Consider the following 27,617-nt stretch of genomic DNA (forward strand, 5'->3'; position numbering starts at 1 on the left):
GAACATACAAATATATGGCAACATATGGCAGGGCTTGGAAAGTGCATGTGTACGGACATGCCTGTACACATTGATGTGTGGCCATGCACAGATAATCCTTGCCTGAACGTGCACATACAGGCCAACATATGGCCATGCTTTAAAACTGCCCGCATGTGAATATGTGCATACAGGTTGACCTATGACAGAACTAGAAAATGCATGTGTGTGTGTGAACCAGTGAACACATTCATATTTATGATAGAGCTAGGAAATCCAGGTACATGTGAACCTGCACATATTCCCTATCTATTATAAGCTAGGAAACACATGTGTTTTTAAAATTGCACATCTAGGTCTGCCTGTGAGAGAGCTAGTAAATGCATGTTAGGGATTAGGGTGAGAAGTTAGGGTTAGTTTACTGTTAGGGGGTTAAATGTTAGGTTTAGGGATAGGGTTAGGGTGCAAGATTAGGATTTGTACAGTAAGATAGTGTTACAGTAAGGGTTACAATTGTGGTTACCCTGAATTTTTTGGTTCCGATTACTTTAAGATGTATCGTTAGGTTTGGAGTTATATTGGGTTTAGAGGTAGAGTTAGGGATAGGGCTTGTGTTGGGGTCTGGGTCACCATAAGGGTTAGGTTTATCATTATTGTTAGTGTTAGTATTAAGGTCATGGTCATGGTTTCAGTTTGGTGGAGCTATGCTGGCAGCGCTACACTTACACTAGGGGAAGGGGTTGTCAGGGTTATGAATAATGTGAGGGCAGATTTGCCGTTACACATCTTTAAACTTTTAGGGTTAGCTTCATGGCTATGGTTAGGGCTCAGTTTAGGTTATGTCTAACATTAATGTTAGGGTTAGATTCGGGGATCGTGTTGGAGAATAATTATGGTTAGGGTAAGTGTGATGGTTGGTTTTATGTCGACACAAGCTAGAGTCACCAGAGAGGAGGGAGCTTCAATTGAGAACATGATTCCGTAAGATTGGGCTGTAGGCAAGCCCGTAGGACAGTTTTCAAAACAGTAATCCTTGGGGAGGGCCCAGCTCATTGAGGGTGGTGCCACCCCTGGGATGGCGGTTCTGGCTTCTACAAAAAAAAAAAAAAAAAAAAAAAAAAAAAAAAAAGAGCCAGTAAGCAACACTCTTCCATGGCTGCTGCTTTAGATCCTGCCTCCAGGATCCTGCCCTGCTTGAGCTCCTGGTCTCATTGCTTTTGCTGAACTGTTATATGGACCTGTGAGTGAAATAAATGTCCCTCTCCAGGTTGCTTCTGGTCATGGTGTTTCATCACAGCAATAGAAACCCCAACAAGGCAGTAAGTTAAGTTTAAGGTATGATTAGGGTTAGCATTTGTTTTACGTTTAATGTTTCCATTTAGTATATCCTTACGTTCAGAGTTAGAGTTAAGATTAACAATATGATTATGGTTAATTTTATGTATAGTGATCTGACTAAGGTTATATTTATGACTATGGTTTAGGATAATGGTTAAGGTTAAGATTAGACTTAGCAATAGGGTTAGGCTTGGGGTAGGGTTAGAATTGGGGTGATGGCTAGGGATGGTGTTAGGGTTAGCGTTAGGGTTCTGTTTAGGGCTTATGGTTAGTCTTAGCATTATATTTAGAGTTTAGGATTATGTTTAAAGGTTAACACCATATCTAACTATAACTGTAACCCTAGATTCTAACTCCTAACTCTTAACCTAATACTGAGTCTTAACCCCAAGCCTAACCATAATCTTAGCCCCAATTATAACTTTTTTTTGAGATAGCATATCAGTATGTAAGCCTGACTGGATTGGAACTCTTTATGTAGGGAAGTTAGACCTCAAACCCAGAGATAATCTGTCTACCTCTGCTTCTTAAGTATTAGGACTAAAGGGTTTTTTGAGACAGGGTTTGTGTGTGTGTGCAGTCCTTGCTGTCCTGGAACTTGCTCTGTAGATCAGGCTGGCCTCAGAGATCTGCCTGACTCTGCCTTCCAAGTGCTGGGATTAAAGGTATATGGCACCACCGTCCGGCTCCTATAGTGAGTCTTAAGCCTACCCTAAGTCTAATCCTAATTAAACCATCATTGGTAGCACTCACCCTAATACTAACCATACCGTAACGCTAACTCTAGTTCACAATTAATTATAACCCTAAATCCTAACCATAACCCTTTTATTAATTGCCTTTGAGATAATTATTATCATAACATTAGAAAAGTAATATACACTCACCTTAACCCTAAACTCAACAATATCACTGTGGTCGTTTAAATGAAAACAGCTCCCACAGACTCATATGTTTGAATGTGGGGCCATAGGGAGGGACACCATTAGGAGGTGTGACCTTGTTGGAGTAGAAGATGTGTCACTAAGTGGTGGGCTTTAAGGTCTCAGGAACTCAAGCCTGGCCAGTGTGTCACTGTTACTTCCTACTACCTGTGGATACAGATATAGAACTCTCAGCTCCTTCTGCAGCACCATGCCACCATGCCTGTATGCCACCATGCTTCCCACCATGACAGTAACAGAAACTCTAAAACTTCTAGCCAGCCCCAATTAAATGTTTTCCTTTATAAGAGTGGTCATGGTGTCTCTTCACAGCAATAGAAACCCTAACTAAGCAACCACTAATGGAACACTAATGCTAGTCTTAACCCTAATGCCAAACCAACCCTAATTGTAAACTTCACACTACTACCAATCCTAACCATAATATCAACTGTAACCCCTACCTATAATGCCTATCTGTAATACTTGCTTAATCTCTAACCCTAAAACAAATATGAAGGATACTGCAGTAACGTGACCCTAACCCAAGCAGAACTCTAGTACTAGCCCTCAGCCTAAGCTTCATCTTAATGCTATCCCTAACAATTGTGGAAGAATGCTTAAATCCCAAACTAGCTCAGAATTGAGAAATAGATGGTTATTTATTTAGGGGTAAACTCACAAATCAGAATCCTCTGCTTGAAAGGAGAACAGAAACCGAATCCAGCAACCAGAAAAAGAGAGCAGATGCATGCTCCACAGCGGCTTAGGTAGTATAAGAGGCCACGCCCCAGTGGGCGGGTAACCACTAGCTGGAAGGCTTCCTACAGCAAACAATCACACTGTGACCATCACAGCAATGCTAAGGTAACCCTGGCCTTCACTCCAGCTCTTGTGCCTCACTGCAGACGATGCTAGGGAGATGCTGGTAACCCTAACTTTAGTAGTAACCCCACCCCTCACCCTCTTTTCCATTTCCTACTCTAGAGTAGCTCCATTGGGATATAATTTGTATAATAAAATCACTCTCTTTACGACACACATTTCGAGAGCTGGAGAGATGGCTCAGAGATTAAGAGCACTGACTGCTCTGCCAGAGGTCCTGAGTTCAATTCCCAGCAACCATCTGTAATGAGATCTGGCACTATCTCTTGGAAAGCATATATATAATAAATTAATTAATTAAAAAATAAATAAATTAATTAATTAACAAAAAATACACATTTTGAGACTCTTTAGCGTTTTGAGAGTCGAACACCATCACCACAGTCTAACATTTTTATTACCTCAAAAAGGAATCCCATACCCATTATGCCCAGTAGCAGTCAACTCTCAATTCCCATCTTCCTTCAAGCCCTGACAACTGCCAACCTACTTCTCTCTGGGTTGATCCATTCTGGACATTCCATATAGAGAATCATATAATCTGTGCTCGTATGTGACTGGCTTCTTGCCGTTAATGTCTTCTAGGTCAACTCATGTCCTATCATATATCAGCACTTTATTTCTTTTTGGTGAATAACAGGCCATACTGTGGTTTCACGTTTTGTCCGTCCATCCATCCATCCATCCATCCATCCATCCATCCGTTGATGGACATTTAGGTTCCTCCTGCTTTTCTGGGTGTTGTGGATTAACGCTATAGTGGACATTCTTGCACACAACTTTACCTGAGCATGTTTTTATTTGTCTTAGTTTTATACCAAAGAGAAATCTTTAATGAGGTGACCACAAAGCAAAATCCAAAAAGAAAAACAGGCTGCACAGGGGAACTAATACGATCGAGAGTAACCAATCACCATATACCAGGTACTATTATCATTTCTGGCAAGAAAAATATCTTCTTTTATATGTGCAAGAAAGCTCAGAGAAGCTAAGTAATATGTTCATGGGCACACCAAAAGGAAAGATATGGGGTTATTGCTCGGGCAAGAACAGCTCACAAAGGGGAGTCTGTATTCACCAAAAGCGCTAGTGGGTAGCCAGAGGAGTTTCGGATTTCTACCTCCCCCCCCCTTTTTTTCTGTCTTTGGAAAGTGGCCTTGAATCTGACCTGAAGTAAAAAATTTAAGCGGATCCACACTGTGAATTGAAACCAAGTGGGTCAGCAGCTGTACCACATTTGAAGGGCACTGAGTCTCTGGGTCTGTCACCACCATTTGCATTTTCAGCAAGCAGCAGGGAAGTCGTCCTCTGTCCACCTTCTTGCCCTTCTTCCTCCCACCTGGTAGGGCCACAGGATAGCGCTGGGCCCACTGATAACCTCCCATATTTTTCGCACCACTGGAGTTGGCCGCCTAAGCATCTTGTCTCTGGAGAAACACACAACACACATCCCAACTACTCAGGAGCTCTAACTCCAGATTCCTCTTAGAGGCTGCGCTTCAAGTCACGTGCGGGCGCCACCACGTGATGCGGACCACGTGATCCCACAACGCCGGGTGGGCAGTGCGGTAGAGTCTCCGGTAGTGACTTTCGTGCTTGCTGAGTGGCAGTGTCATTGTGGTGAGGACGGCGGCCCGGGAAGGCCGGGCAGGAGCCTCTTCCGCCCCAGACTCAGTGCTGCTTCTCGTCCTTCCCGCCGCAGATGAACCGGACGAGCCCCGACTCGGAGCGGCCTCCGGCGTCCGAGCCCGTGTGGGAGAGGCCCTGGTCGGTGGAGGAGATCCGCCGCAGCAGCCAGAACTGGTCGCTGGCGGCCGACGCCGGCGTGAGCGCAGGGCCCTGGGCCCAGGGAGGGCCAGAGCTGCGGGTACCCTGCAGCCTAGGGGAGGGACACCTTCCTGTACTCAAGGCGCAGTCCCAGACACCCGGGAGGGACGGCCCTGCCCAGCACTCTGCCGCGCAGACGCGGGTTTCCTTCCGTGCTGAGACTTTTCAACCTTGCCCTCCACAGCATCCTGCTGTCCAGTACTGTCTCTGCCCTGTTCAAGCATTGCTGTCTCTACGGAGGCGCTTCTGTATTGGAACTGGGTTAAATGGGGCAACAGATATTCTTGAGTAGGACTCCACACTTCGGAACGCGAGAGCTTAGAACTTTCAGTTTCACAGTTCCATACAAGTAGGATTTGGGGTGTTTTGTTATGCTACACTTAAAATGTGGTCTCTGGAGAGTGAGAACCGAACAGGCCTATAAATCCCTCGAGAAATGTGATAACAAGTGTTTGTGGGCTGATGCGCTTACCCGATGAGCTTTCTTAATGCTTTTCCCTGTCACTGGACTCCAGAAGTAGCATCCCTTCTACATAACACCTGGAGAAAAGGAAAGGGTTCTTTGTTTTGCCCCACATGTAATGTTAATACTTCTGTATGTTCCTTTTCAAAACAGCTACTACAGTTTCTACAGGAATTCTCGCAGCAGACTATCTCCAGAACCCATGAAATCAAGAAACAGGTGGATGGATTAATTCAGGAGACCAAAGCGACACACTGTCGTCTGCACAATGTCTTCAATGACTTCCTTATGCTCTCTAACACCCAGTTCATTGAGAACGTGAGTTCTTTCAGTACATCTTATGTAACAAAAAATCCCTTTCGGAGAGTAAGAGCCAATGTAATTTGCGATGATAACTAGGTTCTCTTCTAAGTTTTGGCAGATAGCTTGGTTCTTGGTGACTGAAGCTCCTTTCTCTAGAATCAGTGTCTTATATTAGTAAAGTTTTTGGCCTTTCTAAGCAAAAAAAAAAAATCAAAAAACAAAAATACCATCAGTAAGGTTTGCCTCACTTGGTTTTTCTATTTTTAGCTTTGAGGGTGATGAACAGTTGGGCTGAATTGTGTGCCTCTCCAAAAAGCTGCTATGCTCATTGGGTGAGATCAGCCATGTACCTGACTGGTTGAGCATCACTTTTGGCTTCAGTTACTGATTGGGTCCTTTATGTTTTGATCAGTTTTGTAAGTGGAGGCAGATGTTTACTATGTATTTTGTCCACGACAGTTTTCTTACCACGGCTGAATCTGTGACAGAGAATCAGCAGGCAGCATGTGGCCGTGCTTTAACCAAAGCACATGTGAGTTTTGTTTTCATAGTGAGTTTCTGTGAGCTGCTAGGAATACACAGGTTTAGTAAAGCTTGGATAGAAAAGAAACATGTCTTCCTGGACCTGGTCGAGCAAAGGGAAGGCTATTGTGAGAATGGGGCGGGGAGCTTAGTTCACATGATCAAAGAATGTCTTTCTGAATTCATTTGTGAAAAGGCGTTTTCTGGGGTGGGGGAAGGCTTTGTTTTTTGTTTTTGTTTTTCTTTTGTTTTTTTGCTCATCTTTAGTTCTTACTGGTCTGGAACTTGCTCTGTAGACCAAGTGTCCCTTGAACTCACCTTGAAGTTCTCACCTCTGCATCTCAAGTACTGGGATTACAGGCGTACAGTCCTACACCCAGCAGTGAGGAGAGAAGTACTAAAGTAGGCTGTGCCCTGGAGTTGTTGGGTGTAAAGTACTAGACATAATTTCCAAAATGGTTCAGATCATAGAGCTCGTGATTTAGGATTGTGAAAATATCAGAGTGCCACGTGGGCCATGTCGCTGGGGCCTGTTTGCATAATTTCAGAGCTCTAACTGAAGTGCCGTACCTCATGTTCCGTCGTGTTTGAGACATGGGATATGGTGAGGGCTCTTTGTTTACTACTGCGTGTGCCAGACTAGCTGACTACCCCACCAGTTGTTTTCTTTTCTGGCAAAGGGAAACATTGATTTTTTTGAAACTTAACTTGTATGCAAGTAAACCCAGTACAGACTGAATGTACCTTATCTGTCTGGGATTCTTGGGACTAGACGTTGTTCAGATTTTGGGTGTTTAAGATGTGCAGGCCTTCCTGGTTCAGGACCCCTAAACTGAAATAACCCCATGTCCAAAATGTTTTTGAATTTCATGTCAGTACTCAGAAGGTTTTGTATTTCAGAGTTTTGGATTGGCCTGCTCAAGCTGAAGACATTTCTTATATGCGCAGACCAGCCTGGTCAGCCTGAGCATTTGTCTGTCTGGAAGGGTCAGTTAGGGGATGACTGGAGCACCACCGCTGTTCATCAGGCTGGACTGGATGTTCTTCTCCTGCCGTTCTCATAGTGCACCTCTCCTGCTACATCAGATTCTCGGCTCTTCTTGCACTCAGTGTTGCAGTGTAGATCGGGGAGCAGCAGGAAGTTTTCTGTACGCCATGCGCCTGTGCCAGAATGGCCCCAGATCACACTTTTTCAGGAGGAGGGGGCATCATGAGCTTCGTTTTCCGATCACAAAGTTTTCTTAGAATTTTCTACAGCCTAGGTTTTGTGAAAACTTTTTGTTCATTGTTCTTTATTTTGTGGACTGTGGATTCTGTATTTCCATCCATCTCTCTCTCCTTATGATAAGTCCTTATTCCTCTCCCCTTCCAGTCTGCAACGAGCTTTCTTCCTGAGAGCGTTGGTGCTGTATCAAACGGAACTGCTTCCAAGACCTTCTGTAATACCACATGGTACAGCTTCTTCCCGTTTGTGAGAGCAGCTGAGGGTGTTCAGAGAATAGTGCTTAAGAAAACTGGGGGAAAAGTCAGCCTGACAGAAATGCCTGTTGCCTTTGCTGCTCTCCTATGTGTTTTCTTCACACTCCGACACTGGCTCTACTCTTCACACTGGGATGCTGCTGTCATTTGGGTTTGTGGGAATTCTTTTGCGAGATTATTTAAAGTCAGTTGGGTTTTGTTAGTCTCAGAGGCAGCCCCGTAATTACAAACTGCATTCTAGAGTTAGTGGAGCAAACTGGACTTTCTAGGGCAATAGACAGCCCCAGGGCTTTTGAGGGCAATGGAAGCTGTGTAGAACCATGATTAGTAAGGAGATGGTGTCCCGAAAGAGAAGAGCTCACTAGGGCTGGCCTGAGTTTATGTCTAATCAGAAAGAGACCCCATCTTTTTTTGAGACAGAGTTCCCAGGCTGACCTCAGATCCAGCAGTCGTAGGTAATAGCTTTAGTTTGTTAAAAGATCATAAGGAAATTTTAAAAGTCCATTGTTAAAGAATTTTTAGCTTTCTGGGAAAAAATTAAAAAAGAAACAATTGTTTTTTTCTCAGGATTATTCTGTCAGTTATCAAAACCATGTTTCCATCATTTTCTCTCTCCCCCCCCCATTTATTTTTTAAGAAACAGATGTTATTACTAAGCGGTCAAGAGAATTGACAATTTAGGGTTAAAGTTCAGAATCTTAATGGCTGTAATACCCTGCACATGATGCCCCCTCCACCATCCTGCTCTATTTTACAGATTTTACTTTCTGTAAAGTAGCCTTGGAGCTCCTGAGTGTCTTGCTTTTGTCTAGATTGCTCTGTATGTCCTTTGATTTCGTCTGTCTGTCTGTCTGTCTGTCTGTCTGTCTGTCTGTCTGTCAGATTAACCCTAAGCCTCTATACCAGGTAGTACCTCTTGTCAAGAACTCATGAAACATCCCATGTCTTTTTAATACTCCACTATTATTATGTTTAATTTTTTGTAAGACAGTGTCTCACCATTTAGGCTAGTTGTTGCGAATGTGTTATATAGACTGGGCTGGCCTTGAACTCATGGAGATCTGCTTGTTTCTGCCTCTTGAGTTCTAGGATTAAAAGGATAGGCTACCATACCCAGTCCGCATGTCATTTATTAGCAGTCTAACAGTCTTAATTTTTTTTTTTTAAATTTTCATTGTATATTTGCATTGGATGTGGTACTGTGTTATATGGCATTTTCATGTAAGTACACATTATTTCTTAGCAATGCTATTTTTAAAGTTACATAATAAGCCTTGGTATCTAGCTAAACATATTCATGGCTCTTAGCACAGTCTGGATACATAGAGACCGTGGATGTTTAAATAATTGAATGGGAAAACATATAAACGAAAAGGACCAGAGCTGTGTATAATTTTTTTTTTTAAAATCTGTCCTGTCCTTTTTACTTGTTCCCTATGGCTTATACCCCACTTCTCCAAATGAGGAAAAGTTTCTGTGAGGACAAACACTGAAGGCCCTTAACAGTTCTAGTCGGCACCTGTCCGAACGCTTGTGAAGCAAAGCTGGGAGGTCAGCCTGGGAAGGAATTCCAGTGAGCACCTGCTGTCTCTGAGCACTTCCCCTCTCAATGACCTAGTGGGCTTCAGGTCTTCCTAAACCACTTGCTGTTTTAGATGTCACATTGGTCTCACGAGCCCCAGGATGTTGACATCTTGAGGGGTGGATTCTGGTGATAGGTGGGTGGGGGCGGGAGCCAGGTATTGACAGTTTAGACTTTAGTCAGAAACCCGGCCTTTTCAGCTTAGAGGTCCTGCCATACAAATTTGAAACAACTACCGTAGCTACCCTATCTTAAAATCTCCACTTAAAGATTCATCTACTTGGTTAGGGATTTAGCTCAGTGGTAGAGTGCTTGCCTAGCAAGTGTAAGGCCCTGGATTTGATCTCAGCTCTGGAAAAAAAAAATTCAAGTACATTTTTTGTTCTCATATTGGAGGTGTTTGGTAAGGTTTGGTGTTAAGGAAAGTCATCTGAATTGCGGAGACTACTGGGGAAGCCGGGGACAATGTTCCAGGTCTGCTCTCATGCAGACATCAGTCTTAAAAAAATAAAAAACAAAAAAGAGAAGCCTACAGCTTATAAACTTCTGGTGAATGTTATTTTGTATTTTTCTTTAGTTTGGATGTTATACTCTGTGTGTGCACGTGTGCATCTATGTGCACATGCAAGTATTTGTAACCTACGTATTTCCTAATATTAAAATCATTTTTGCACATCTTTGAGACTTTTTATGTACTTAAGTTTTTTTTTTTTTTTGTTCAATGTTTCATGTAGCCTAGGCTGGCACCAAACTCCCTATGTTGTCAAGGATGAGTTTCAACTCATGCTTCTCCTGCAGTCTCCCAGTGCTGGGATTAGAGGCCACCTGTCTTATGAACCTAGTCTCACTCCCGTTATATGATTATATCAATGTAACATTCTGCTATCAGTTTTTCACTAAATGTTTCATTTGTTTAGGAAAGAAAAGAATAACCACACATGGTTAGAATGTGCAGCACCGAGAAATAATTACCAGATTTTAGTATTTTTCCATATTTGCTTCACAGGAACCAATTACCTCTTTCCCCATCTCCATTTCCTCCTCTCAACTGTAATCTTTTTGGGGAAGGATACTTGTATCTCTGCATCTTTATTTTTTTGTTCCCTGAGAGTATGTATTTATGGTTATGTGTGTGTGCACATAAGGATAGCTTTTGTTGTATAGCTTTTTTTCCCCATTGACTTATGTGCAGGTTTATGTGAACATAGTTCACATAAATTTCATAGTTTTCCATGAAATTTTCTTTGTTCTTTACTCTATGCTATTAAATATCGTAACCTAATATACTTACTAGGGAAAGTTCCTTTAACAGCTCTGTTTTATCATACGAGATCTTGTTGCCTAAGCTAGCCATGAATTCACGGTCTTCTGCTTTAGATTGCCGAAAGTGGGGCTGTAAGCATGAACCATCATGGTCAACTACTCATATAACTTCTTTATATTCAGAAACGGTCATTAGACTTCCCTTTATGAATTGTCAGTTCTGACCAAGGTTGAGAATAGCCTTAACCTATGGGTATAAACATTTAGAAGATATTTTGACAATGTGTCATTTTAGCAAAAGCAGTAGTATTCCAAACTTGATGGCCTCTGACCTCCCAAGCATGGGCTTTTGAGACCTGGTTTACAGAACATGGCATTAATTTATTCTTGTGGAGCAGGTCTCAGACTCAATTAGAAAGCAATTGGCCATCACCAGAACAGTCATGCCACGCAGGTTGGTACTGTTGAACACAGTGTCTACCTCTGGGGAAGACATTGCTTATTGTTTGTTTCCAAGATATTACTTGCATAGTATCTTCCAGGTCTATGAAAGTTATCCAGCAAAGAGGACATTGCAGCCTGTTTCCAGTCAGATTTCTCCATGTACCACAACCAGAGTGTTGTGTCCTCAGCAATAGGGTTTTCCCATGTAGTTCTCATGGGCACAGGTTGATTATTCTTGATCCAAAATGAAATGAAGTGAAATCTGGAACTTTGTGTGCTTCAGCTTTAGATTTTGTATTTTCTAATTAGGGATATTTGCAAAGTCTTAGCAGATATTCTAAAAATCTCAAATTTAAAAACTTCAGATAAGCAATATTGAGCTTGTATTATCTTAACAATTTTTAAGTGACTTGGGGGAGTGTCTTTTCAAAAGTGCAGCTCATGTGTTTACATGTAACCATAAACCTTTGAAACCGTATAGTCTGATTGCAGAACGTTTTCATTGTCCTCTTATATAAGTTAGGGTTCTCTAAAGGAACAGAACTGATAGGGTGAACATGTTTATTAAGAGGATCTATTAGATTGGTTTGCAGGATCCCATCTAGCTAGTCCCAGGAGAGACTTGAGAGTGCGGTAGCTGTCCAGGCCAGGAGCGTGACTATCCCAGCAGTCCGCATCTGGTGCTGGAGAGCCGCTGATCTTCAGACCCCTAGCGTCCTCAAGAAATTGTTTCTAACACCAGCAAGAGAATGCCTTAGCAACAGGATAGATGAACTTGCTAGCTAGAGTGAGGACATGTAGGCAAAAGCAAAGTTTCCTTCTTCCCATGTTCTTTTATGTGGGTTGCCACCAAAAAGTCAGTCCAGATTCTGGGTGGGTCTTCCTGCTTTAAATAATAAGATAAATTCCTCACGGGATTGCCCAGCAGCTTGAGTTTTAGTTGATGTCTAATATTTAGTTGACAATATTAACCATAATACCCACTTACTGATTGTTTTTATAACAAACATGTTATACTCCAGTTGTTAAAAACAATTGCGGTGAGTTTCCAGAATGACAGCCTTGTCTTGTGAAAGAGGGTCTTCCTTGGCTGTGCATCTTCTGGCAGATTGTTGGTGAATTTGCCCTTTTTTTTCTTTGATTTATATGAAGTAAGTATAAAAAAATACAGCCATTTTAAGCAATAAAATAAAATTAATTTTTATCTTTATCATATTTTTTATTCCACTTGTTAGGGTATTTATCTAGTTGGTAAGTTTTACCAGTTGATATTGGCAATGGTCTTGGATGAATATACGTGTATTGTGTCCCTGTTAGAATTATGCATTAGGTTAAGTTAAAAAAAAAGTGTACCAATTGTGATCATAGTAGTTTCAGAACTCTTTGATTAGTCTCATTTCTCAGTCATTCATGTCTCTGTCTAAAATTTAACTTTAGGTGAATTAACTGTTCTTCTTAGTTATTCATCCATGACCCTTTGGTAGTGGTCCCAGTTGTTTTTCTGAAAAGCCATTTTCCTCTTTTTAGGAATTCTTCTTTGTTCTGGGCGGTGGCGGTGCACGTCTTTAGTCCTAGCACTCAGGAGGCAGAGGCAGGTGGATCTCTGAGTTCCATGGTCTACAAGAGCTAGTTCCAGGACAGGCTCCAAAGCTAAACAGAAATCCTGTTATGAAAAACAAAAACAACAACAACAAAAACTCTTTTTTGTGTTGAACTTTCACATGTGATTCCATTCTATGCTTAACTATGTAAAATGAATTTGCTTCCTTACTTAGCGGGTGTACGATGAAGAGGTGGAGGAGCAGGTACTCAAGACCGAGGCAGAAAAATCGGAGCAGGTACTTGTGTTCAATCCTTCTTTCCTTGAATCACTGACTGTGAGAAGCGATAGGGGGTGATGTGGACCGGGACCATCCTTGAATCACTAACTGAGAAGTGATAGAGGGCTGATGTGGACCGGGACCATCCTTGAATCACTAACTGAGAAGTGATAGAGGGCTGATGTGGACTGGGACCATGTTCCTTTGGCAGTGGGCCAATAGAACTCTTGCATTTTTTCTGAAGCTTAGCCTGTTAATATATAGATGAAATTTGACTTTTGGCGTAGAGCAGAGCAGAGGGCATAGAGTAAACAGCACAGGATTGCAGGCCACAGCCTCCTTCTGCTTCCTCCCTTTTCTCTCCCTGTCTTCCTCTCCTCCTTTTCCTCTTCCTACCCTTTAAAGATCTAGAAGGCACTCTTCTCAAAGTTCACACAGAAAGAAGTCACATGCACTGGATGAAAACAGGGAGGTTTCCTAAGGTTTGTGCTTTGGGAAATGAATGTAACAGAAGTGAGATCTGTGAAGACCCAGTTTCCCCAGGCTTTTGTAACTGTTTTAATCTTGTTTTTTTCAGATCAGAATTAGATAGTAAGGTAAATAGAGGTTTGGTGCATACACATTTGAGGACCCCATGGGTACTACAAGGTGTGTTGGGACAGAGTGGACTGTACATTGAGCAGTTGTGGACTCTGTCACAGAAATGCAGGAACTGGTGACTTAGCACACTTGCTCTCAAGACAAGTGGTTTCCTTGTCTGTTGAGGCCATAGGTGGTTGTTGATCTGAACTGCATTGCATGGTTGGTGTTTTGGAAGTTCACACAAGAAGACATTTATTGTTAAACTAGTTGGGGAAACCTTCAAGGATGAGATTTTATACAGATGAAAAAAGAATGGTCAAGTAAAAGTCAGTAGGTAAGCCATGCCAACAGGAGAAAGCCATGTGCTAAGGTTGTTGCTTTGTTCTGGTTTAGTACCAGGGATTGCACATAGGGCCTCATGCACATTGTGCAAGTTTCCTACAACTGACTGGGTTTGTGGAACTTGTGGAGGTTAGAAAAGAGAAGGAAAGGAAGGAAGTCGCTGAGGGCTGTGTGCTTTGGAAAGTGACCAAGGGATCAAGGAACTGCAGTTCTCACCTTTTATTCTGGGACTTACCATGGGACCTGTGCATACACATCCTTGCTTAGCCTACACTGGTATCCACACCTAAGAAGGAGATTCTGGGCCTTACTTTGGTGTGCTCTGGCTAGTACTCCCTCGTCTTATTCAGACAAGCATGGCATTTTTATTGTATGTTTATTGTGGAAGTCACTTTCAGTCGGGTCTGACTTCCTCAGAAAAAGCTAAGTCAGTTGGAAAGGTTAATATTTTACCAGAACTATTAAGAAGCGAAGCTGTTAGATTGGCATATTAGAAACCAGCTGTGGCTCTTCCTGTTCCTGGCATTTTTAGGAAAGTGAATTTTATTTTTAATAGTACTCAATGCATGTGCTCCTCAGTAAAATGCAGTAGTGTGGTTATATCAAGGCAGCATTACATTTAAAAGTAGGTAGTGATATGTTTGCTGTGCACCACAGAACTAGAGGAGTAATTTATTGGCAGAGTGTTTGCCTAACACACGTCAGACCCCAGGTTCTATCTCCTTTAGCCTAAAGATCTGAAAGAAAGCAGCAGACGTTCTTCCCCTTCCCCTTCCCCTTCCCCTTCCCCTTCCCCTTCCCCTTCCCCTTCCCCTTCCCCTTCCCCTTCCCCTTCCCCTTCCCCTTCCCCTTCCNCTTCCTTCCTTCCTTCCTTCCTTCCTTCCTTCCTTCCTTCCTTCCTTCCTTCCTTCCTTCCTTCCTTCCTCAAAAGTGTTTTCATAGTATCAGCTTTGGTTTCTAATTTGAATGTTCCTCTGATTTTCTAAACGGAAAATTTGGAATTCTAGAGTTCAAGTGGTTTGATGGATGTCCAGAAAGCAACAAAACTGAGATTTCAAGCTTGTACATTTACTCCAAAGTCTGTATCAGAAAGTGACTATTAACATTTTGAGTTAAAAGTTTTGGAGGAGGGCATGACTTTAGGGTTGGTGTATGGGAGACACACTGAAGAACATTCTGTTTGTAGGAGAAGACTCGGGAACAGAAAGAGGTAGACCTGATTCCTAAAGTCCGGGAGGCTGTGAACTATGGGCTACAGGTCCTGGATAGTGCGTTTGAGCAACTTGACATAAAAGCAGGGAACTCAGACTCTGAAGAAGATGATGCCAATGAGCGGCTGGAACTGATCCTTGAACCAAAGGTAAAGGCATTCAGTTACAACATTATGTCTTGACTGTTTTGCCAGGCATGGGGCGTGTAAGGCATGGGCATTCCCAAATTGACCCCTTACTTGACACACTGAGCATGTCAGTAGTACAAGGCAGGTGGAAGCTGCAGGGCAAACCTCCTCCTCTTCTAGGGTGTTTGGTATAGTCTGTGGCAGAGGAGGCATTGACAAGAACGGCCATCCCCAGAACCCTGAGATGTTAAGGTGAAGGATGAGATTTTTAATTGGAATTGGTTAGTTTTTAAATTTTATTTTATTATTATTTTTTGTTTTGTTTTATTTTTCTAGATAGGGTTTCTCTGTGTAACAGTCCTGACTGTTCTGGAACTCACTCTGTAGAATTTGTAGCCTCAAATTCACAGAGATCTGCCTGCCTCTGCTTCCAGAATGCTGGGATTAAAGGTGTGTGCCACCACTGCTTAGCCAAACTTAGTTTTTTTAATACTTGAACTTTTTCATTGATGTGTTTGTATGGGGGCGTGCATGGCCCATGACACAGGACCGAGAGAGGACAACTCTGGAGTCGGTTCTCTCCTGACTTTACACAGGTCCTGGGGATTGAACTCTAGCCTGTAGGCCTTTACCCAACCTAACCATCTGTGGCTCATTTTTATTTTAAAATGAAGTTTCGTTTGTTTTTAATTTTTGGTAAAAGAAACATATATTTATCTTGTACGTGTTTTGAAATATCCATTTGTTGTAGAATGACTTATTTGAACTTGTGTATATCTTGTGTATTCATTCATTGTGAGAATACTTAAAATTTTTCAATGATTAAGAAATGGAATAAATTTTGTTAACTATAGTCAACATGTTGTATTGTTGTCTCTTGATCATATTTCCTCTAACTGAAGGTTTTTTTTGTTCTGTTTGAGATTATAATTTAATTACAATGTTTCTCTTTTTCTTTTCCTTCTTATACTTCTCTCCTCTTTTCTTCAAATTCATGGTCTCATTCAAATTTCATTGTTTTAACTATTTATTTGTGTGTGTGTATTTGTTGTTGTTGTGTTTGGTTTTTTGAGACAGGGTTTCTCTGTAGCTTTGGAGCCTGTCCTGGAACTAGCACTTGTAGACCAGGCTAGCCTTGAATTTACAGAGATCCACCTGCCTCTGCCTTCTGAGTGCTAAGTGCTGGAATTAAAGGCATGTGCCACCACTGCCCAGCTATGTGTATATATATTTTTAATGTTTCAGTGCTCTGTCTGCATGTATGTCTGCATGCCAGAAGAGGGCATCCAATCCCATTATAGATGGTTGTGAGCCACCATGTGGTAGCTGGGAATTGAACTCAGGACCTCTGGAAGAGCTATTAGTGCTTTTAACCATCGAGCCATTTCTCCAGCCCCTGTTTTCATTGTTAATATATACCTATTTATAACCTGTTGATTCTATATATTATTACTTGTATGTATGTTTTCAGGGATGATCATTTGGCATTGGACAACCAATTGGTGTGTTCTTCCCTGGGGAGGACCACCTCTCCCCCTCCCAGCTTTTCTCAGATGCTTGCAGTTCTCTGTGTAGGGTTCAGGCCTTGGGGGCTTTTCCCAGTGCAGTTTGCCACGTTCGTCGGTGTTGGTGTCATTCTTGTTTAGCTCATGTTTGGGCCACCTGAAGTTTTGTCCCCATTGACCAACCTCTTTCCCTTTTGTTCCTAGTCTTTGGATTGTGGCTAGATGAATAGGGAAGCTCCCGAGGAGCAGATATTCTGTGCTTAGGAAGACTTGAGAAAGGCATTTGTTGCTTGGAGTGTTACAGGTAAAGCCAGCAGGAACTTCCTGTACAAGCTTCCTCTTAGAAGTGAGCAGTGGGTCTGGGGAAGTTAATGCCAGGAAGTGTAAGTATTCTTCCTGATCCCCAGGAGTGAGGCTGTGGCCATGGCTGAATGTCTCAGAGGGACAGCCAGCCTTTCTGAGGTGGAATGCTTTCTTGGCTCTGAAGTTTGTCTTAACTTTATGTTGCGGGTGGGTGCTTTGGATTCCTTCATTGCTTCTATTGCTTTGTCGCCTGGCTTTACTGTATCAGTGTCACTTTGTAGATTCTATCATGTTGTCAGCTGGGAGTAGGGGTGACAATATTTTTTTCTCTGTTTCTTTTCTTTTCTTTCTTTTTTTTTTTTGAGACAGGGTTTCTCTGTGGTTTTAGAACCTGTCCTGGAACTAGCTCTGTAGACCAGGCTGGTCTCGAACTCACAGAGATCCGCCTGTCTCTGTCTCCTGAGTGCTGGGATTAAAAGCATGCGCCACCATAGCCCGGCTTTCCTCTGTTTCTTAAGCTACTGTTTTCTCCCAAACAGAGATCCTCCTCAGTCTTTGAACGACTTACTTTGCTATGCTAACTATAGATAATTTGGTTAGTACCATTGTCTCATACTTCCTTTTCTTTATGGATACCTGGCCAGACTTCTTTTTGCTCTGCTGAAAGCTTCAGAAATCCCTCCCAGTTCCCATTGTACCTTGTCTTGTTCCCTCTGCTCCATTCAGTCTGGATTTGTCTACTATTGTCTCAGCATCTGACAACATTTGGGTTATTTCCTTGTTTCTCTCCAAATTTTGGGCTATTATCAATGATTCTCAAGTAAGTATTGTTTTTATATGTATGGTAATATTTAAGCGGTATTGGTCAGCCAAAGAATTAAAGAATTTTAAAGATAGAGTCACACTTTGAAGTCTTGGCTGGCCGAGAACTTCCATAAGATAATTTCAGTGTGTAAATGTTGTCTGTTTACAAAGGGTTTACAAAGGCCCACCAGGACTGGGCTTTCGGTTTGTTTGCTTTTGTTAGAGTAAGGGGAGGTAGGTGTTACCGTGGCTTTCAGGCTTCTGGATTTCCATCCTTAGGCCTCCTCTGGAACATTTTATTGGGAGGTATATTCATTGATTTGGTTACTGCTATAAACCTTTCACAGGCATTGCTAGTGTCATTGCTGAGGTATTTGGGGAGGAAGTCAGCTTTGCCTTGTTATCTTTACCTAGGACTTAATGTTTTAAAAATCAAATGTTTAACCTTGCCGTGTTTCTTATTTTCTACTCTTATTTATTACCTTAGCTTGTTTGAGATAGTCAGATGCAAGAGAATGTCTGGTAGCTCTTGCCTTTATTTTCACCCCATGTGTTTAATGGCTGTGCCCTTTCCTTCCTTGAAGGATCTCTACATTGACCGCCCTTTACCCTATCTCATTGGGTCAAAGCTCTTCATGGAACAGGAAGATGTAGGGCTTGGAGAGCTGTCCAGTGAAGGTACTCTTTCTCACCAATATTTTTTGTCATGTTTAACGTATCTTTTGTGTTAAAATAAGTTCAACTTTATATTACTTACACGAGCAGTGGAGAGAGCAGTGGACCCTCACTCAGGCTTGCCGGCTAAGGCTGTACTTGGTGCTTTCATTCTCTGTCTGTATATTATAATCTTTCTGACCCTCTGTTACCCTAGTGCTCTCTGTATATTTCCTAAGAACAAGGACATTCTCTTAACATAACCACACTGTAAAGTGGTCAATTTCAAGAAATTTTGCTGTTACTCAATCTTTGGTTATATTCACATTTTGTCTCTTGTTCCATTTCTGTCACCTTCTCTGGTCTAATACTTAAAGTTTTTAGTTGTTAAGTTGCTCTAGTCATCTTTTATTTTAATTTCATTTAATTTTTTTTTGTTTATTCAGTTTCTGTATGTATGTGTGTGTGGACAACCTAGGGAGTCAGTCCTCTGTTCTGTTGTGTGAATTCCAGAGACAAACTCCAGTCATCAGGACTGGTGGCAATTGCCTTTACCTGCTATCACTAGTCAACTTTTAGTCTGATACAATTTCTTCGCTTTTTTGTAACCTTGATATTCATGTAGATTGAGGCTAAGTTATGATTTTTTTAATGCATGGGAAGTACTTTAAAATTGTATTATTAACAAAGATGGTTTCATTCCATTAAGTGGCAGCAGCTTCATCTAAGTCTCTTTGAAGCTGTTGTGCCTGGCATCTTTGAGAAGGAACTACAGGGATTTTATGATAACTTGGTATTGATGTTTACACTTTTTCCTGACAGAAGGCTCTGTAGGCAGCGGCCGGGGAAGTATTGTGGACAGCGAAGAAGAGAAAGAAGAGGAGGTGAGGACATGGTATAACCAGGTCACCGCAACAGGAACCTTAGGATGTGTGGAGCAGGCTGGGCATGTAATATGCTTCAGAATTAGTGAAAACATCATAAAACTGAAGGGTCAGAAGCTGAAGTGTTTTCTTAGGGTTGAATTTTTTTTTTTTTTTTGTAATTTGTGCAGAGAGAAGTAAGGGAAACTGCTTTGATCTCTTACCACTACCCACCCGCCCTCCTTTCTTTCACACCCATTATATTTTGTGGAGAGAACAGCTTAGACACTGTGCTATAGCCTCTGCCTGGAACTTAGTCTTGGAATATGTCCTTCTTGAATAATCCTAGAAAAAGAAAATCTGCAATGAACAACTCTTTAAAAAGTGATTATTGTTATTACTAGTGTGTATGAACAACTTTAAAAGATTGATTATCATCATTATTATAGGCATTATTTGTGTGTGTGTGTGTGTGTGTGTGTGTGTGTGTGTGTGTGTGCAGGTGCCTGTGGAGACCAGAAGAGGATGTCAGATCCCCTGGGCCTGGAGTTACAGGCAGTTGTGAGCTGCCTGATATAGGTGCTGAGAACTTAACTCTAGTCCCTTGCAACAGCAGCATACTGTCTTTACTGCTGAGCCACCTCTGAAGCCCTTGAATACTTTTTTAAAGCCTTCTAATCAAAGCATCTAGTGTCTTAAGGTCCACAGAGTAAAATTATAAGAGTCAGGGGCTCTGAGTTGTTCCTTCAGACAATGAGTATGAGATTCTAAAAGGAAACCATTTTGTATACCCGATTTTCATTTCTTAATTGTTCTCTCACCCACCCCTTTTCCTGCATTTGTTCTCCAGCTCTGCAAAAATCCTAGCAACAGAAATAAGCTTGTCATTACTCTGCTATAGATAATTATCTGCTGAGTCCTTTGCTTTTAGTTGTCAGTATAGCTCTTTATCAGATCAGTGTAGTAAACTCTGATGTTCAATTCTTGAGCTTAATTAAGTAGTTATCCTACTAGAGGGAATGCAGAGATTATAGTCCAAAATGTAAAGCAACCCAAACCAACCTTCTGATTTCATTAAATGATCTTTCTTAAATCAGAAGGTTAGAATTGGGAAATACAAATGAATAATGAGTAATTAGAGCTATTTAAATGAATCATAAAAATTATGGCAGCTAGATAACTCTTGCAGTATTGCCAGTCATTCATCTTGTCTGCTACTCATGCTGGCTGAGTCTATGAGTATAAGAGCTTTTCCTCTTCCTCATACAGTCAGCTTACCTCAGAGACTGCTGTATTAACAGCAAAACATTTTTACCCACAGGAATCAGATGAAGATTTTGCCAGCCGTAGTGACAACGATCAAAACCAGGTAAAGCTCACGTATTGAAATGAGTTCATTTTAAAGCTTTAACTGAAGTATAACATGTATACTAAACTTCCTTGGCACTAGGGCTTGAACCTGTGCTCTGAGGTGGGATTGGCAGGCTCTGTACCATATTTGTACTCCAAGTCTGCTAAACGACATTTGGCTGTAGTGAGGACTTTTCATACCACTGCTAGCTTTAAGTATGTCATAGGCGTGCCACCTCCTTTGGGTATTACCTTTTCCAAATTTTACTTCTTTTTAATAACTCCTTTTAGTTATCACTTCCTGACCTTGTTAGGACTAATTTACATTCCCCTGATAGTGAATACTTTCAAAATTATTGTACTTTGCTTTGGTATTTTTGATCCTGTATTCTTATTTTAAAAAGGCAGGCAAATCTCTGAGTTTGAGGTCAGCCTGATATACAGAGCAGGTTTTAGGTCAGCCAGGACACTACACAGAGAAACCCTGTCTTGAAAAACAAAAAGCCAAAAAAAGGTAAATCCTCCCTCCTTCTCCTTCTCCTCCTTCTTCTTCTCTCTCTTTCTTTCCCCCTCCCCTCCCTTCCCCTCCCTCCCTCCCTCCCTGAGATAGGTTTTTCTGTGTAGGCTTGGGCGTCCTAGAACTCACTCTGTTTACCAGGCTGTCCTTTACAGAGATCCACCTGTGCCTCTACCTTCTTGGATTAAAGGGATGTGCCACCACCACCCGGCTAGTTTCTAACAAATAAGTTGCATGGAGTATGTGTTCCTAGTGTGGTTACCTTTTTAATAAAGGGAAAGGCTAGAAATCGGCAGTGTCTCCTTTCTAGTTTTGTGACTTGCATCTTGTGATTCTGCTTTACAATCTCAGCATAACACACAGATGAGTGACGAAGAGGAGGAGGATGATGGTGACCTTTTTGCTGATTCTGAGAAGGAGGGTGATGATATTGAAGACATTGAGGGAAATGCCAAGTCTGTAAGTATAGTTATCCCTTGATGAGGTCTTAGAAGTGGTGTTTGCACTTTGCTCCTTAATTTCGCCATTTGTATTTGTAGTTGTCTCATTTTACATCATACCTGTAATTTGTGTGTAGCCAGGAGTAATGGTGGATGACTTCCTCGCTTACTCTCCCCCTTATTCAGAGTCAGGGTCTCTCACTCAACCTAGGGCTTACTAATTAAGATGAATTAGCTGGCCAACAAGCCCCAGGGATACTCCCGTCTTTGCTTCCCCAGCTCTGGGATTACAGGTACACATTGCCACTTCCAGCTTTTGATGTTAGTGCTGAGGATCTGAGCTCTGATTCTCACGCTTGTGCAGAAAGCATTGTACTGACTGAGCTATCTCTGCAGCTCCCATATCTGTAATTGGATTTTTTTCCTTTAAAATATTTGTCTTATTTTTTAAATGTTTTTGGTGTATCCATGTAACTGTATTTGCACATGTGTGTGGGTTCCTGGGGAGATCAGAAGAGGTTTTTGATTTTTTGGAACTGGAGTTACACTGACATAGGTCCTGAGAACCAACTTTAGGTCCTTTGCAAGAGCAGTGAACACCGTCTCTCTTGTTCCTTCATTTATAGTTTTATAAATAGCAGAAAATATCCCTGTGTCTCCAGTTGCCTTATGAGAGCTGCTTTCTCCTAATGCTAAGAAGTGTAAGTCAGCTCTTTGGGGTATATTTAGCTTCAGAATTTCAGGATCAGATACTCATCCATCTCCTCCATTCATTCGTGTTGGTTTTCTTACCAAGATTTTTCAAGTATTTTAAAAAGTAAAGAAAGGAGTCTCTCCTTTTACAGGGCTGTTTTGTAGATTCTGCTGTGTAGCTGAGCTCTGTAGGTTCCATGTGTTTAAATTCATTGATAAAGTCCTGTTTTTGCACGTGTATTCACACACATAAATAGAACTAACATAAACCTTAAAAAAGAAAAAAAGCCTTGTTTTGTTTGTAGTTGGATTATTTTATGACTATTGATAAAATTTTGTTAGGTGTCTATAAGTAAACTGCACTAATTTGTTAGAAAATAGTGATTTTTTTTCTTCTTGCCTGAAGAAAAGACCTACATCTTTTGCTGATGAGCTGGCAGCTCGGATCAAAGGCGATATCTCACATCAGCTGAAAGAGGAACAGATAGGTGAGTTCTGAGGGCAGGTTAAGGGGGTACTTGGTTGGATGTTGAAATAAGAGCGGCGGCGGGGCTGCGTCCCCAACACCCCGGCCGCTTGGCTAGCTCATGCCCGAAATAACAACACACAAACTGTATTCATTTAACTGCTTGGCCCATGAACTCTAGCCCTTACAGGCTAATTCTCGCACCTGGACTAGCCCATTTCTAATGATGATGTGTGTAAGCACCCCAAGGTGCGCTTACCGGGAAGATTCTAGCCTAAGTCCATCGTGGGTTGCAGCTGCCTGGGAGAGCAGAGCATGGCGGCTGTCCGGTCCCTCTGGAAGCAGGGCAGAGTCTGACCTCACTTCCTCTTCCGCCCAGAATTCTATTCTGTTTTCTCCTCCCATCTATGTTCTAAGCTATGAGGCCAAGCAGTTGGTTTAATGCTCAGCCAATGAAATCAACAGATTGATATGACACTCCCACATCAGTTGGAGGCTTTCGTAGTCTGCTTGTGTGCGCTTGCACATGTGTTCTCTGTCTGTCTCTCTCTGTCTTTCTTTTTCTTTTTTGGAGACAGGGTCTCATATATTTCATGATGGCCTCAAATATGCAATGCAGGCAAGGGTGGTCTTAAACTCCTGATCTTCCTGCCACCTTCTTTGAGTGCTGGGATCATAAACAGAAGCCACCATACCCAAATACGGGGTTCACTAATATTAGGCTTGCATTTTAGTCCTTGGTCTTTTGCCGTTGTTTTCTTGGACTCCTTTTTGTTGTTGTCTTAAATTTTTTCATTTAGCTGGGGTGGAGGCTGAGAGCATGCCTTCATGTTTTATGCAGAGTTGGTTTTCTCCTCCCTCCTTTTGCCTTGTGGGTCTAGTTGTCAGGCTTGGTGGTAAGCACTTTGACCCTTTAAGTCAGTGGTTCTCAACCTTCCTAATCTGCAGCCCTTTAATACAGTTCCTCAAGTTGTGACACACAACTATAAAATTATTTTTGTTGCTACTTCATAACTGTAATTTTGCTACTGGTAAATATCTGTGTTTCTATGGTCTTAGGTGACCCCTGTGAAAGGGTCATTTGACCCCTAAAGGGGTCGTGATCCACAGGTTGAAACTCATTGCTTTAAGTTATGTTAATAGCTCTTAAGTTCTGCTTAATAATTAGATGTTCTTGGTATCCTATTCCCATCTCCAGTACATGTGTATGTCTATGTAAAGTCTTACATGCATGAAATTTGGGAACCCTAGAGGACTGTGGACAGCAGATTGTGAATCCATGGCTTAACAGTAACTCATAATTTTGTCTAATAAAAATGCACTTTCCAGTGCATTCTAGTTATTTAACAGAATAAAAAGGCAGAGTAATTTTTTCTCTAGCATAGTCCTGGTATGTACATGACCTGACAGTCTTCTGCCTTATAGGGACACTACCTTGAGTAAGAGCTCTGATGGAGCTGAGATATGAACTTGAGAGTCCTGCTCTTGGCCTGTGTCATGAGGATGCAGACTCGAGTAGAAAATCAGTACCTGTTTAATAAGAATGCTGTGTATTGTCAAAGCTGTGAAAGTCTCATAGATCTTGTGCTTAGCAGATGGAAAAGCTCAGAAGACAATGAAGGAGAAGAAGGAAAGGAGAACACCTACAGATGGTAAGCCCTTCACTTAGGAGCCTTCATGTAATACAAAATTCTCAGGGTCAAGCACTGACAAATAGGTTGTGTCTCCATCCACCTTCTTAAACCATCTGAAAACATGCTCTAGGGTGTTAGTGTGGAAGAAAGGCGAGTGTGGAGTAATGCTTGTGAGTATTGGAATTGCTAAAGTAGCTGTTGCCTGTCTTTCTAGATTTTTGTTAGATGTGTAGTAATTTTGGGTTGCTAAAATTTTCAGTAAAGATTGTATATGGCTCTTCCATATTAAATAGTGACATTTATTGTGTTCCCTGGCCATTGTCTCCATCTATAGGATTATTTTTCTTTTCTCTAAATCTTTGCATGTAGCTATTGAGCTATACCCTTGCTTCATAGTAAACCATTCTAAGCCTAAAGAATCGCTGTTGTCTCCAGATAGTGCTCATTTGAGAATGTCAAATACCCCTTGTGAAGTATGGTCTCCTTAGAGTCCATATCAACACTGTATGTGGTATAGAGGCAACCCCAAGAATTTGGATTGCAAACCCCTTTTTACCCCCTCATCCTTGTATTTTTGAAGCATAGTCTTGCTAGATAATCCAAGCTAGTTTGGAATTCCTATGTAGCCCAAGCTGGCTTCATTGCCACCTTGCTCGCCCAGGCTGTCCTTGAATTTGGATTCCTTTTATCTTAGCTTCCGGAATGCTGGGGTGACAGGCAGTGTGGCACCACCTTGCACACTCTTTTTAACACTCCCTGTGCAACATTGCTTTCTGACAGATGAAGAGGACATCTTGTTTCCACCCCCCAAGTTGACTGATGAAGACTTCTCACCGTTTGGCTCTAGAGGTGGTCTCTTCAGGGAAGGACAGGGACTTTTTGATGATGAAGATGAGGTGAGGGTGGGCGAATGTACAAAACTCTTTGATCTGTGTCTTTGCATGTGTACCAAAGAAATCCATGTTTTTATTTGAGAAAGTAGCTTCCTATTAGTTACTCCTTTTATTTTGGGGGGAAATTGAAGTCAGAACCACAGAGTAAGAAATATTACATATCCTGATGTCCTGATGATTTTGATATGAGGAGAGGCTGTGAGAGTACCGATAGTGATAATTACTTGAGTTACTGATATGTTATCCTCTTCCATCTTTTTATTTGATTCCTGATGGGCCCAAATTGAGTTCATTTTGCTCTAGTCAGAACTTTGTGGCAGTTTCTTTGGCAGGACAGTAACACATAGTTTCAAAGTATATAATTCTTTTCAGAAATCTAAGTTCAGCCTTGTTTATCTCTGTATTTTAAATTATCCCATGCCCTACCACAAGCAGAGTGACCTCTTCAAGGAAGCCTCCCGGGATCGACAAGCACAAGCCCCTGTTAGTGATGGTAGGTTTGGGAGTGACTGCTTTTTCCTTGCATGCTGTCCTAGCTTGGTTTCTATTGCTGTGATAAATGCTGTGACCAAAAGCAGCTTGGGGAGGAATGGTTTAGTTCATCCTCCAGTTTAAAGTCCATCCTGAAGGGAAGTCAGGGCAGGAACTCATGGACGGTAGAACTGAAGCAGAGGCCATGGAGGAGTGCAACTTCCTAGCTGGCTTTCCAGGCTCATTCTCTCTCTGGACCATCTAGCTATGGCTGGCACTGCCCACAGTGGGCTGGGCCCTCCACATTCATCATTAATCAAGAAAGTGCTCCGTAGACTTCCCTATAGACCACTCCAATGGAGGCAGTTTCCCCGTAGAATTGTTATTTCTAGACAACTCTAGCTTCTATCAAGTTGTAAAAATGTGCCAGCATGTTCTAAAGCTCTTTCTGCTGGGAGACTGAGTGCCCAAAATTTTATTTTTGTTAAGCTGAAAGTTGTGTTTGCCTTGAAACAGTTGAAGTCAGTTTACCTTGGCCAATTTCTGTCTTAGGAACAGACAATAGTACCGTCTTCAGACCCACATCACACATTGGCCTTTTAGAGATTGATAAGAAAGTAAAATAGTGTTTGCTGGCTTTGATGAGGCTAGCTTTACTATAATTGCATTTAATTCAAGGGAAAATTGCTTGTGTTGAGTGCATCAGTTGGTCATCAATATTTTCTTAAGGTAGCATCCATCAGAATCATCTATAGGAATTTTTTAAAAGCCCAAAATATTTTTTTTAAGAACTGCAGTTTTTATTCCGTTAGATTTGAAGGAGTCTCTTAGGCATTTAGAATTGGTTATTTTAAATGACAGCCCCTATGTGATTGTTCTTTGTTGGGGCCATCCTTGTCTTACTGTTATGTGGGTTTACTTATTTTCCTTGTTTAACTTGCTACTTTTATTTTCCTCACTACCATCTCACACGGCTTTTGCTGTTGCCTTTCACTGGTTCACCTCACTGAGCTGGAAGGGGTAGCGTTAGACCCATTTTAAAAGACTTTGCCGTTTGATCTTCATGCATCTTCCTTTGGTGGCACAGTTTAGACTATGTTAATCTAAGTAAAAAGCTGCTGGTGTCAATAAAAATGAAAAAGAACTCAGTAATTTTTTAAATGGCTTGTTTAGGAACAATTATCCTTTTTAAAAAACCTGTTTAGGTTTGTGCCATGTTGCATATATTCAAGAGAAGGGGTGGGCTCTTTCTATTTCTGAGACAGTTTTGCTATGTAGTACTGGTTGGTTTGCTGCTTACCATGTAGTCCTGATACAAGACTGTCCTCCTGCCTCAGCTGCTCAAGTCTTGTGTTTATAGGTATGTCCTACCATGCTCAACAACTCTGGTTAAATGATTGACCTTTCTTCCTTATTATAGAATCTTCATCCCCCAAACCTGGAAAGAAAATCCCAGCAGGGGCTGTTTCTGTATTTTTAGGTAACAGGGTTTATTTCTTGTGTGTGTATTGTGTACACCTGTGACGTGAGAAGTGGCTGCCTGTGTGTGTCGAGGGAAGATGACAGATGTCCTGCTCTGGGCTTTCTGTTATTCCTTGAGTATGGTCTCACACTGTACATGGTCTAGGCTGGTGGCCAGTAAATCCCTGAGAACTTCCCAACCCCCTGCCACACTGGGATTACAGGCACAGGTACCAGCCACACCTTGCTTGTAAAAACAAGTTCTGGGCATTTAAACTGAGGACTCATGTTTCCAGAATAAACACTTAGCTGCTGAGCCACCTTCCCAGTGCTCTTTTTAATAACTGTATAAATTCCATCTTGTCACCTTTTTATAAGGACTGGGTAGGAATTAGGAGGTACCCAGGAGTCCTAGAAGGCATTGTGGTGTTTATAACTAGAGCTTATTAATGATGATATGAGCTCTCATCCT

At 41.7% G+C, this 27,617-nt stretch overlaps 1 protein-coding gene across 11 annotated transcripts in view; it reads left to right on the forward strand.

Moving 5' to 3' along the window:
* Window positions 1–4,662: 4,662 nt before the first annotated feature.
* The window catches only part of Washc2c (WASH complex subunit 2C), a 55,569-nt gene continuing 32,614 nt past the window's right edge, over window positions 4,663–27,617 (forward strand). For 4 of the 11 annotated variants that reach the window (XM_050148450.1, XM_050148452.1, XM_050148454.1 and 1 more), the window contains exons 1-13: window positions 4,684–4,950; window positions 5,569–5,733; window positions 12,784–12,846; window positions 14,939–15,112; window positions 18,288–18,381; window positions 19,180–19,241; window positions 20,542–20,589; window positions 21,439–21,546; window positions 22,627–22,708; window positions 24,279–24,338; window positions 25,101–25,216; window positions 25,646–25,706; window positions 27,105–27,164. In XM_050148450.1, coding sequence (XP_050004407.1) covers window positions 4,828–4,950; window positions 5,569–5,733; window positions 12,784–12,846; window positions 14,939–15,112; window positions 18,288–18,381; window positions 19,180–19,241; window positions 20,542–20,589; window positions 21,439–21,546; window positions 22,627–22,708; window positions 24,279–24,338; window positions 25,101–25,216; window positions 25,646–25,706; window positions 27,105–27,164 — 1,216 coding nt within the window. In that variant the 5' untranslated portion in view covers window positions 4,684–4,827. Of the gene's footprint in view, window positions 4,951–5,568; window positions 5,734–12,783; window positions 12,847–14,938; window positions 15,113–18,287; window positions 18,382–19,179; window positions 19,242–20,541; window positions 20,590–21,438; window positions 21,547–22,626; window positions 22,709–24,278; window positions 24,339–25,100; window positions 25,217–25,645; window positions 25,707–27,104; window positions 27,165–27,617 lie in introns of all 11 variants that reach the window. The other 7 variants (XM_050148444.1, XM_050148443.1, XM_050148445.1 and 4 more) reach the window with 7 other exon arrangements.

This window comes from Alexandromys fortis, unplaced genomic scaffold, assembly GCF_014885135.2.
Source record: "Alexandromys fortis isolate MF-2015 unplaced genomic scaffold, M_Fortis_MF-2015_v1.1 scaffold_59, whole genome shotgun sequence".
Classification (NCBI taxonomy): Eukaryota; Metazoa; Chordata; class Mammalia; order Rodentia; family Cricetidae; genus Alexandromys; species Alexandromys fortis.